This window comes from Elephas maximus, chromosome 8 (assembly GCF_024166365.1).
Source record: "Elephas maximus indicus isolate mEleMax1 chromosome 8, mEleMax1 primary haplotype, whole genome shotgun sequence".
Taxonomy (NCBI): domain Eukaryota; kingdom Metazoa; phylum Chordata; class Mammalia; order Proboscidea; family Elephantidae; genus Elephas; species Elephas maximus.
This window is the reverse complement of record NC_064826.1, coordinates 5,203,531-5,216,299: the sequence shown is the minus strand read 5'-3', so window position 1 is coordinate 5,216,299 and position 12,769 is coordinate 5,203,531. Positions and strand designations below refer to the sequence as shown.

Genomic DNA, 12,769 nt, shown 5'->3' with positions numbered 1-12,769 from the left:
AAACCAAGTTACCCATCTATAAAATTCCTTTACAGCACTCCCCCACCTTGTTAAAAGAAGGATGTGGAGCTACACCTCCGTAAATATGACTCTGCGATCATCTCTGGACATAATGAAGTGAATCTATAATATATTCCTGGCCTCCTCTACAACAGTGAAAAATACTGGAATATATTTATAAGTATAAAGCTACAAAAGTGCCAGTTTGTTGGCACTAGTGAACGTAGATTGCTAAAATCTTGTATTTTTGAAATGACACCTTCTCCTTCAGTGTCTTCCAGAGGCTAAGGCATGTAAAAATGGAGTCCAGACTTCTTAATTCAGGAATAAAACAATTCTTGGTCTCTGACAAACAGCTGAGTAAGGGGAAGTTAAATATAATCTCCTACATAAAGGTGCCATTCAAAGAGTGTTCAAGGACACAAAGCACCCATGCTGCCTCTTAAATTATCCTAAGGACCATTCTCAGTAGATTTAAAGGTTCTCCTCCCATTCAAGGTGTCTCTAAAGGTGCTGAGCTCAAGCTGTGCTTTGTTCATTCATGATTGTCCTACAATGTGGCAACCAATGAAGAAATTAACTCTCAGCATTTGGAAATACATCATGCTTTACAAGGTGTACGTGCCAGCTTGGCAAGATCGTCTATGACACTGACCTTCCTGGCCCTGAAAGAACTTCGAAGTTTCCTGCAACCACCAACAAGGGCATAAAGACATGGACTCGGCCCAGGCTAATGCTCCCAGAAAGAAAGGCAGATGCGGCACGCATGAGAGCACACAGGACTAAGGAGATGACCCTGATACCTGACCAAAGGCACTGGGCCAAGGCTCCCTGAGAGAGGAGAGATGTTTCCTTCACCTTGCCCAGGTGCCTGTCACCAGCCTGTTATATGCCATTGTTAGCGGTTGTCAAATTGCCCCCGACTCATGGTGACCCCAAGCACAACGGAAGGAAACGTGTCCCAGTCCTGTGCCATTCCCATGGTCAGATGAGAATCAGACCGTTGTGATCCACACGCTTTTCACTGGCTGGTTTTTGGAAGTAGATTGCCAGGCCTTTCTTCCTAGTCCACTTTAGTCTGGAAGCTCTGCTGATACCTGCTCAGCATCCCAGCCACACTCAAGCCTCCACTGATGGACAGGTGGGGGCTGCGCACGAGGTGCACTGGACAAGAGTAGGACCCAGGACTCCTACCTGGAAGGTGAGAATTTGGCCATCGAACCCCCACTGCCCCCAAAATCTCTGAACACCCACCCCCGCAAAAAACTATACTCTTCCTGTATAGAAATTCCAGGACTCTGTCTCCTGGGATCACTCTCAAACATGGCGTGCATCACCAGCACACCCTGAATGGAAGCTTTAGTGCTTATGTATTTGTCCAGTGAGGAACATCAAATAACTATCTTTTAATTGTTCTGAAATTCGTGTATAATGCCTAAACTAACTAGGTAACCAAAAACTCGCTGATGTTTTTGCTGGACCAGCCTCTTATGATCCTCCGTGAACTATGGAGAGAATGCTGGATTCTACCACAGTTGTTTTTAGACTTCAGATACATGCACAGAAGTTCTTCACAGCTTCCTTCCCTCAGGGAGTCCGCTCCCGTTTCACCTTCTTACTGAGGCGTGGCGTGACTGCCCTGTTCAATACTATTTAATACCACACGCTGCACTTCCTCTGCCTGGCCCACACGCCTGATCCTGCACTTCAGGCTGCCCTTGCCCTCCTCCAATTCTTCTGTTTGCCTCACAGCACGTAACACCTTCTAACATATTATAATTTACTGTGTTATCATTTAACTCCAAACTAGGATGTCAGTTCTATGGAGACAGGGGTATTTGTCCAAGGTTTTGTTCACTGTCTTATCCAGAGCTCCTTGAACAGCACACCATAAGCACTCAGTAAATTATTTGCTGAATGAATAAACGAATGACCATTTGCATAAACTCGTTAAACCAAACACCTTGATTCCTACGCACACAGTGGAACTGCCCCATATGGTTTCCAAGGACCCCCTGGTGGATTCGAACTGCCAACCTTTTGATTAGCAGCCTACTGCACCACCAGGGTTTCCACAATTTGCATGGTGCTGGGCAGATACCAGATGTGGACCTGAATAGAACTAATACCTTTGACTATCCAGGTATATGTGGTACCATTTTCTTGGGGTAATTCACGTCTATCTCACACATTGCAGTAAATCAACCATCTTCTTTTTTTATGTAGAGTCCTCTTCTAAAGCCAACCGGCTGTGGGGGAAAACGGACCGTGGTAACATCCTACTGATCGTCTGTCTCCGAGAGTGACTCTGACTCTTCACCAACCGGTGAAAAGGCAAGATAACTATGAGTTTGACAAGGGAGAGCTAACTTTACTTCACTGTTTTCTAGCTGACTTCTCCTAAGATATGCACAATTTGGGGGATAAAAAAAATTCTGATAACAAGGCAAACATGAGGCAGGAGAAAGGTAAGCTGCCTGCTGACGAGCCATCCCGTGGCATCTCCCGCCTCATGGTTGGGCGGCGGCGGGGCAGGTTTCACATCTCGCACCTGGGTTGAAAAACGTCACTGACGAAGACATGGGGAACATTCACCATGTCTGATATGACGTGATGGTGCCGACGGTCTCAAGTTTTCGTGGGGAAAGCCTGCAGACGCCTAACAGTTCATGCTTTCGGCCACATGGACGCCTCGGTCTCTTGGGAGGCTCAATCCGTGAAGAGAAGGGCTTTCCGTTCAAAGGGAAGTTACACAAGCTGCTTAGTTTACGATTCTTGTCATGGACTAATGCTAAACAGCAAAATTAAACATTTTGATTTTAATGAGTATTAATAAATACTTTGGTTAAAAGCTCAGTTGCTGACCAAAAGGTTGGTGGTTCAAATCCACGAGCTGCTCCTTGGAAACTCTATGAGGGAGTTCTGCTCTGTCCTGTAGGGTTGCTGTGAGTCAGAATAGGCTTGACAGCAACGATTTTTTCGTCTTTCATACCAGAGTAGACCGCTGGCAGTGTCAGGACCCTGACCTACGGGTACAAGCCATTACTCACAGCGGAGCAAACAACCAACCAGAGCACCGTCCCAGCTGAAGCAGAACCTGAAAATGGGTAATGTGTCCTGTTTCTTCTTTCCGAGTTCATCGGAACATGAGCAGGGAAACAGCACACTGCACCCCAGCACCCACACCCCACCTGCGAGCGAGGAGAGCAGACTCCCGCGGGCACACTGCATTCGCAGAGCATACGGCTAGGCACGTACCAGGCAGCGGTCAACAGATGTGTGACTGACAGGTGGACAGACGGACGGACTGTAACCATTCTCACTCATGGGCCTGATGGTATGTTTCTCTAAAATAAAAACACGGATAAACCAGAAAGTGGGTCTGACACAAAAACCAATACTGATGTTACTACTTCTGGCTTGATGAAAACAAACACACACACACAACCAGTTGTGGTCCAGTGAAATCCAACTCACTGGGACCTGATGTGTGGAGAGCAGAACTGTGCTCCAGAGAGTTCTCATGGCTGTGACCTTTCAGAAGATCTCCAGCCCTTTCTTCTGAGGCACCTCAGGATGGATTCAACCCACAAACCTTTTGGTTAGTAGTCAAGCGCTTAGTAATAAGGAGGACCAAAGAAGAACTGACGCCCTTGAATTGTGGTAGAGTTGAATAATATTGAATATGCCATGGACTACCAGAAGAACAAACAAATCTGTCTTGGAAAAAGTACAACCAGAATGCTCCTTAGAAGCAAGCAATATTCTTCGCCAACTAAATAATTCAAAGCATCAATTCTTCTTCAGTCTTCCTTATTCCTTGTCCAGCTTTTGCATGCATATGATGCAACTGAAATATACCATGGCTTGGGCCAGAAGCACCTTAGTCTTCAGGGTGACATCTTTGCTTTTCAACACTTTAAAGAGGTCTTTTGCACCAGATATGCCCAATGCAATGCGTCTTTTGTTTCTCGACTGCTGCTTCCATGGCTGTTGATTGAGGATCCAAGTAAAATGAAATCCTTGACAACTTCAATCTTTTCTCCGTTTATCATGATGTTGCTTATTGGTCCAGTTGTGAGGATTTTTGTTTTCTTTAAGTTGAGGTGCAAACCATACTGAAGGTTGTGGTCTTTGATTTTCATCAGTAAGTGCCTTCAAGTCCTCTTCACTTTCAGCAAGCAAGGTTGTGTCATCTGCATAATGCAGGTTGTTAATGAGTATTCCCCCAATCCTGATGCCATGTTCTTCTTCACATAGTCCAGCTTCTTGGATTATCTGCTCACCATACAGACTGAATAAATATAGTGAAAGCATACAACCCTGATGCATGCCTTTTTTTTTTTTTTTGTGGCTACTAGAAGATTTTTTTTTTATTATTAACTTTTATTGAGCTTCAAGTGAACGTTTACAAATCAAGTCAGAGTGTCACATATAAGTTTATATACACCTTACTCCATACTCCCACTTGCTCTCCCCCTAATGAGTCAGCCCTTCCAGTCTCTCCTTTCGTGACAATTTTGCCAGCTTCCAACTCTCTCTATCCTCCCATTCCCCCTCCAGATAGCAGATGCCAACACAGTCTCAAGTGTCCACCTGATATAAATAGCTCACTCTTCATCAGCATCTCTCTCCTACCCACTGTCCAGTCCCTTTCATGTCTGATGAGTTGTCTTCGGGAATGGTTCCTGTCCTCGGCCAATAGAAGGTTTGGGGACCATGATCACTGGGATTCCTCTAGTCTCGGTCAGACCATTAAGTATGGTCTTTTTGTGAGAATTTGGGGTCTGCATCCCACTGATCTCCTGCTCCCTCAGGGGTTCTCTGTTGTGCTCCCTGTCAGGGCAGTCATCGGTTGTGGCCAGGCACCATCTAGTTCTTCTGGTCTCAGGATGATGTAGGTCTCTGGTTCATGTGGCCCTTTCTGTCTCTTGGGCTCTTAGTTATCGTGTGACCTTGGTGTTCTTCATTCTCCTTTGATCCAGGTGGGTTGAGACCAATTGAGATGCATGCCTTTTGTGGTTTTAAACCATGCATTATCCCCTTGTTCTGTGCAAACAACTGCTCTTAGCTTATGTACAGGTTCCTTATGAGCACAATTAAGTGTTCTGGAATTCCATTCGTTGTAAGGTTATCCAAAACTTGTTATGATCCACACAGTCAAATGCCTTTGCATAGTCAATAAAACACAGGTAAACATCTTTCTGATATGCTCTGCTTTCAGCCAGGATCCATCTGATATCAGCAGTGATGTCCCTTGTTCCACGTCTTTTCCGAATCTGGCTTGAATCTCTGGCAGTTTCCTGTCGATGTACTGGTGTAACTGCTTTAGAATGATGTTCAGCAAAATTTTACTTATGTGTGATAGTACCAATATTTTTCAATAGTTTCCGCTCTCTTTTGGATCACCTTTCTTTGCAATGGGTACAAATATGGATCTCTTCTAGCTGGTTGGCCAGAAAGCTGTCTTCCAAATTTCTTGGCATAGGTGAGTGAGCACTTCTAGGGCTGCATCCCTTTGCTGAAACATCTCAGTTGGTATTCCATCAGTTCCCAGAGCCTTGTTTTCACCAATGCTTTCAGTGTAGCTTGGGTTTCTTCCTTCAATACCATCAGCTCTTAATCATATGCTACCTCCTGAAATGGCTGAATGTCCACCAACCCTTTTGGTACAGTTACTGCATATTCCTTCCGTCTTCTTTTGATGCTTCCAACATCAGTCAATATTTTGCCCATAGAATACTTCAATAGTGCAACTCGAGGCTTGAATGTTTTCTTCAGTTCTTTTACCTTGAGAAATGCCAAGTGTGTTCTTCCCTTTTGGTTTCCTAACTGCAGGTCTTTGCACATGTCATCATAATACTTTGTCTTCTCGAGCCACCCCCGCTGATATCTTATGTTCAGCTCTTTTACTTCCTCATTCCTTCCTTTTGCTTTAGCTACTCTATGTTCAAGAGCAAGTTTCAGAGTCTCTTCTAACATCCGTTTTCGTCTCTTCTTTCTTTCCTGCCTTTTTAATGATCTTTTGCTTTCTTTATGTATGGTGTCCTTGATGTCATTCCACAACTCATCTGGTCTTTGGTCATTAGTGTTCAACAAGTCAAGTCTATTCTTAGATGGTCTCTAAATTCAGGTGGGATATAGTCAAGGTTGTACTTTGGCTCTCCGATGAGTTGTTTTAATTTTCTTCAGCCTCACCTTGAACTTGTACATGAGCAATTGATGGTCTGTTCTGCAGTCAGCCCCTGGACTTGTTCTGACTGATGATACTGAGCTTCTCATTTAGTACATAAATTATTTAGTCTTTCTTAGGAGAAAGAAAAATGACAAGGAAGCAAATTGATACCACGAACTTTGCAAACACGTAAGAATAAATAATTTTCAAAACATGCCCTTGAATGCTAATAGTTCAGATCAATTTCCCACACTGACACCATCTATAGCTAATAGCACATGTAAACACAGCAGCTCATAATTTTGATCCTAACCACAATGAGATCAGAAATCATCAAAAGCGGACAGTTTGGTATACGTAATACTTTGTTAAAAAAGACGAAAGGTCAAACAGCAAGGGTTATTATGGTAAATGCTTAGATTCACCAGATAATTTTATTCTCCAAAACATATAGCTCAGCTAAGGTGTTAAAATTACTTGGATGCTTTAGACAAATCATGTTTCTCTCTCTTCCAAGTAAGTCTCTCCCGTTTTTTTTCTTTTTAAATACAGGTAGTCCCTGACTTACAACAGGATTCTGACAACTCTGTCATAAGTACGCTCTGACGTAAGTTGAATACCTCCTTTTTTGTTTGTTTTCATTATTATTGCTCTTTCTTATCAGTATCTATAAATCCGATCTTTGTCTTCCGTGGCTGAAAACATCACATATAAACTTACAGATAATAGTTTAATACACATACATGTATATAACTATTAAGATAAAAATGTAAAAAAGAAAAAGATGATCATAATTGCAGTTCATTGTAACTCAAATACGTCGTTGTCGGGAACTACGTATAGTGGTTTTAAAACATCTTCAAAAGAAAAAAAAAAGTTTTTTTTTTTAAACATCTTCAGGTAATGGAAAATGTAATTGTTTCATAAAAACCCACTGGGATTTTTTCGTCTATCTTCCACATCAGCTGAACTGGGAAATTATTTTGGAAACTACATTATGGAAAGCAGGCCTGATGGTACAGTGGGTAGGCACTTGGCTGCTAACCAAAAGGTCAACGGTTCAAACCCACCAGCCACTCTGTGGAAGAAAGACCTGGTGATCTGCTTCCATAAAGATCGCAGCCTAGTAAACCCCAAAGGGGCAGTTCTACTCTGTCCTCTAGGTTCCTGTGAGTCAGAATCAGCTCAACAGCAATGGGTTTACATTATGGAATACTCCATAATGCCTCCCTCGATTATCAATTGGTATCATCACCCTTCTACATATAGCTACTTAAGGACATGTTGCATTGAGTCGGTGAGTAAAGCAAGAAAGAGAAAGCTATGGCATAGAATAAATACATGCAACAATCAAAAGGTCTCCCCAGTTTGCTGGGGAGGGGAGACCTTAGGGTGACCCTGGCAGGCCAACTAAGATGGAGAGGGCTGGTTCCCTCATGATGGGGATACTTGGTGAGTCTGAACATTGAGTGGATTCTGGCAATGATCTGAATGAAAACCAACCGAACAGACTTGACAATTATCATCTACAAGGAAATCACAGGGCTGTGTAGGAAATACAATGTCCTAGTTATATTCCATGGAGCCCTGGTGGTGCAGTGCTTAAGAGCTCAGGCTGCTAACGGAAAGGTCAGCAGTTCAAATCTACCAGCTGCTCCTTGGAAATCCTCTGGGGCAGTTCTACTCTGTCCTACAGGGTCGCTAAAGAGTCAGAGCTGACTTGACGGCAATGGTTTTTTTTTTTTTAATTATATACCACAGTGCTGAAAAGCGGGGATTAGGGAGGTGTTCTTTAGCAGCTTTCTATGAAAGAGTAAGGTGATCTACCAATAGTTACTAGAGTTGTTGTGATGGCCCATCATGAATGTACCACGGCTTAACTCTCCAACTTGTTCAAATTCTGGCTCTGCAACTTGCTAGGTTTGACACCTGAGGCAAAATTACGTAATTCTTCTCACTTCAGTTTTCTATTCTGTAAAATGGGGACATCACAGTACCTACCTTTTGTGCTGCTGTTGGATTAAATGAGTTTATAGGAGGTAATCAGAATTTTGCTTTATATATACCTGTTGCCATCAAGTCAATTCTGACTCATAGAGACCCTACATACCAAAAAGAAACCAAACCCTGTGCCATTGAATTGATTCCAACTCACAGTAACCCTACAGGACAGAGCAGAACTGCCCCATAGAGTTTCCAAGGAGCACCTGGTGGATTTGAACTGCCAACCCTTTGGTTAAGCAGCCGTAGCACTTAACCACTATGCCACCAGGGTTTGGCAACCTTATATAGTAAGTATTATATACGTATTAGCTATAGCATTCTACATGGCTCTGTAGAAACCAAATAAAAACAGGTGAAACACTGACTACTGATCCAACAAAAATGATGACATAATTGGAAGAACTGTGCACACGTGTGTGTGCAGACAGGTATGGGTGGAAGGCAGCAGGTCAGACATAAACTCTCATCTTGCACAGCAGGAAGTGAACAGGTCATGCCTAAAATTGAAAAAAAAAAAAATCAATAGACAGTGATGTTTGAATGGACATGGAGGTAAATTCCAGAAGAATCACGGCTGAATGAGCTTCCCTTTGGGGAAAGAGACGTGGCACTGGAAAAGAGGGAAATGCTATTATACTCAGGAAGGCTTTTTGATTTATTTGGATCTTTAAATGGTCAATAAAAAAAGACTCAGCAGCTAGCTACAAAAGCTAATGATGGATATGACAGAAATACAACACGAAATCTAGGACCCAAGTTTCCACCTGTCTCACATACTACGTATTTGATGCAAGCAAACTTTGTTTTCCCATTTACAAAACAAGAGAAGATACATGCTACATAAATCCATGTCTCTCGAAAGATTAAATAAGAAAATACAGGGAGATGTTGCTGATGTTAGGTGTCATTGAGTCGGTTCCAATTCATACCATAGACTGCTGAAAGAACTAACAAATCTGTCTTGGAAGAAGTACAACCAGAATGCTCCTTAGAAGCAAGGATGGCGAGACTGCGTCTTACAGGGAGATAGACCAACTTAAAGTTATTAAATATTAACTGAAAAGTAACTGTCAGCTGCAGGCTCCGTGGAGGCACTCGCTGCTGTCCTCTCGCGTAAGCACAAGCAGTCCTGAGCCCTCAGGGACCGATGCAGTCACTTGTGAAGGCACAGCGCAGGGAGGACACCCCTCCAGGCCAGGGGTCAGCAAACTCTTTCTGGGGAGAGTCAGAGAGTAATTATTTTAGATTCCACAAAGTGCCAGCCCCATTACTCAACTCTGCCGTTGCATCGTGAATGCAGCCACAGACAATAAATGAATAAGAATGGGAATAAAGCTGCAATTTGAATTTCACAGGATTTTCATGTGTCATTAAATATTATTCTTTTTTAAATTTCTTTTATAACCACTTAAGAAACAAACCATTGTTAGTTCACCAGCCATACAAACACAGGCACGGGGCCATATCTGGCCCATGGGCTGTAGTTTACAATCGATCCCTGCTGTGCTCTGGGCCCACAATTACCGTGGCTGTGCAAATAAGTACCTTATACATGCAAGGAATTTCAGAGGAGAAGGAAGGTTCAGCCCTCTTCACAACCTTTCTGAGCCTCCTTTCCTCCCCGGTAATGGACCTAGCAGGAGAGCTAAGACTGCTGCAGAGAGTGTATGAGAAAACGGGCATAAAGCCCTGAGCACAGCCACAAACGCATAATAAATGCTCACCTCAGAGCTTTGGAACATTCCAGAACATCACATCCGCATTGTTCATATTCTCCAAAGAACTTTGTGTGCGTATTTACAAAACTGTTTTTGAATACACTGGCAACTAAAAGGAATTATTACAAGGCAATGAGTGTCAATAATCAACCTGATTTCAAAATGCCAATGCAAAAGTCATTATAAGGCCATTCTCCATTACTTAGTTACTTCCTGCCAATAATTTAACTAATAAAGGTTAATGAGTTTCTACTTTCAACACGCACAAAACCTGTCAGGTTATACCATACTAGGAACCCTCTGGAAAATATTATAGTAACATATCAACCGTCACTCGTACACTATATGTTGTTGTAGTGACCCCATGTACAACAGAACGAAATGTTGCTGGGTCCTGCACCATCCTCACAGTAGCAGGCACGTTTGAGCCCGTTGTTGCAGCCACTGTCCCACTCCATCTCATTGAAGGTCTTCCTCTCTTTACTGACCCTCTACTTTACCAAGCGTGATGTCGTCCATCTCCAGGGATTGGTCCCTTCTGATAGCACATCCAAAGTAAGCAAGATGAAGTCTCACCATCCTTGCTTCTAAGGAGCATTTTAGCTGCATTTCTTCCAAGACAGATTTGTTTGTTCTTCTGACAGTTCATGCTATGTTCCATATTCTTCACCAGCTAAGTAATTCAAAGGTATCAATAATTCTTAGATCTTCTTTATTTGCTGTTCAGCTTTCGCACTCATGTGAGGCAACTGAAAATACCCATGGCTTGGGTCAGGCACACCTTAGTCCTCAAAGTGACATCTTTGCTTTTTAACACTTTAAAGAGGTCCTTTGCAGCAGATTTGCCCAATGCAATATGCCATTTGATTTCTTGACTGCCATTCCCACGGGTGTTGATTGTGGGTTCAAGTAAAATGAAATCCTTGACAACTTCAGTCTTTTCTCTATTTATCACGATGTTGCTTATTGGTCCAGTTGTGAGGGGTCTTGTTCTCTTTATGTTGAGGTGTAATCCATACTGAAGGCTGTGGTCTTTGATCTTCATCAGTAAATGCCTTCAAGTCCTCTTCACTTTCAGCAAGCAAGATTGTGTCATCTGCATAACGCAGGTTGTTAATGAGTCTTCCTCCAATCCTGATGCCCAGTTCTTCTTCACAGTCCAGCTTCTCGGATTATTTGCTCACCATACAGATTGAATAGGTATGGTGAAAAGATACAACCTGGATGCCACCTCTTCCAACTCAGACAGAGAAACATGGCCCCCTAAAACAAGAGGGAGCTAGTCTGGTGAAAGCAATCCCAAATATGCTATCGTCGTTTTGTTGTCGAATTGATTCCAACTCATAGCAACCCCATCTGACCAGAACTGCCCCATAGGGTTGCTGTAAGCTTATTCATTTTAGGTTAAGTCATTTCATACCCATGGACCTACCCAGGACAAAAAGTACTCACAGAAATTATCCTGCAAAGACTTTACAGGAGTTTGGGGCTTCAACTGTAACTTTATGAACTACATTTATGAAGTTAAAAATCCAGAAGTGGTATTTCCTCCTAGGTATCATGCACACCAAAGAGCCACGGTGGCACAATGGTCAAGTGTTCAGCTGCTAACTGAAAGGTTGGTGTTTTGAGCCCACCCAGCGGTTCTTGGGGAGAAGGACCTGGTGGTCTGCTCCTGCAAAGATTACATCCTAGAGAATCCTATGGGACAGTCCCATTCTGTCACGTGGGGTTACTACGAGTCGAAATGGACTTGACGGTACCAAACAACAACAACCATGCACACCGCTGCTAAAACTTTATTTCAAATGACATACATGTAGCCTCTCACCTAACATGGTTCAATACAGTGAGGGACCCTTTATGTGTACATAACTAATATAATCTAAGAAGGTTTTCTTTATAGTAAAGTAAGATTTTTCTAACAAAATACAGCCCAATTATCTAAGAGACCAGATAATCTTAAAAGTATTTAGTCTTAAAATTATGACATTTTGATAGAGTTAACCATCTTCCTCATTAAATTATTAATACCATTAACAATAGGAGCTAACATTTCAGTATACTTTGAGTTATATGAGGTATGAATCACTTTATGTGAATTATGTTCTTGAATTCCCATAATAACTTTGTCACTGTTGTTAGGTTCCATTGAGTCCATTCTAACTCATAGCTGTCCCATGTGACACAGTAGAACTACTCTAAGGTTTTCTAGGCTGTAATCTTTACTGGAGCAGATCACTGAGGTCTTTCTCCTGGGGAACTGCTGTGTGGGTCTGAACCAGAAACCAAGTGCCTAACCATTGCACCACCAGGGCCCCTTACCAACCAAACCAAACCCATTGCCATCAAGTCAGCTCCGACTCACAGCAATCCTCTAGGACAGAGCAGAACTGCCCCACAAGGTTTCTAAGGAGCGCCTGGTGGATTCAAACTGCCGACCTTTCGATTGGCAGCCGAATGCTTAACCACTCCGCCACTGGAGTTTCCAGCTCCTCCCCAGGTAGGGATAATTGCTGCATTTTGAGATACACAGACCGGAGCTTAGACATTCAATGGCCAGCCCCAGGTCCCACAGCTGGTAACAGCTGTCCACTGTGTGGCCTGAAGCCTGCGTTTAAATTTAACCCACTTACAACTTGGTACTCAACTCTGCTTACAACTTTGGTCAGGTTTAAGCAGATAATGCCTTTGTAATTTGCATGGAATTGTTATTTCGTTGGTTTTCTCCAGTTTCAAGTACCTGACAATACATTAGCTCTTACACTTGACCGCTGAGTGATGCACAGCCATCTAAAAACGGGCCATGAACGCTAAGTCATCCTTCTCTCCTTTTTTTCTGCATTCCCAACTAGTTACATCATTATGTTTC

At 42.8% G+C, this 12,769-nt stretch overlaps 1 protein-coding gene across 15 annotated transcripts in view; it reads right to left on the bottom strand.

Moving 5' to 3' along the window:
- Positions 1-12,769, bottom strand: part of TPK1 (thiamin pyrophosphokinase 1) — a 318,478-nt gene that overhangs the window by 171,628 nt on the left and 134,081 nt on the right. The window contains exon 2 of one of the 15 annotated variants that reach the window (XM_049894329.1): positions 3,259-3,347. The exons of the other annotated variants lie outside the window; for them this stretch is intronic. Within the exon in view, the coding sequence (XP_049750286.1) occupies positions 3,259-3,327 (69 nt within the window). The 5' untranslated portion in view covers positions 3,328-3,347. The remainder of the gene's footprint in view (positions 1-3,258; positions 3,348-12,769) is intronic. 15 annotated transcript variants of the gene reach the window in all.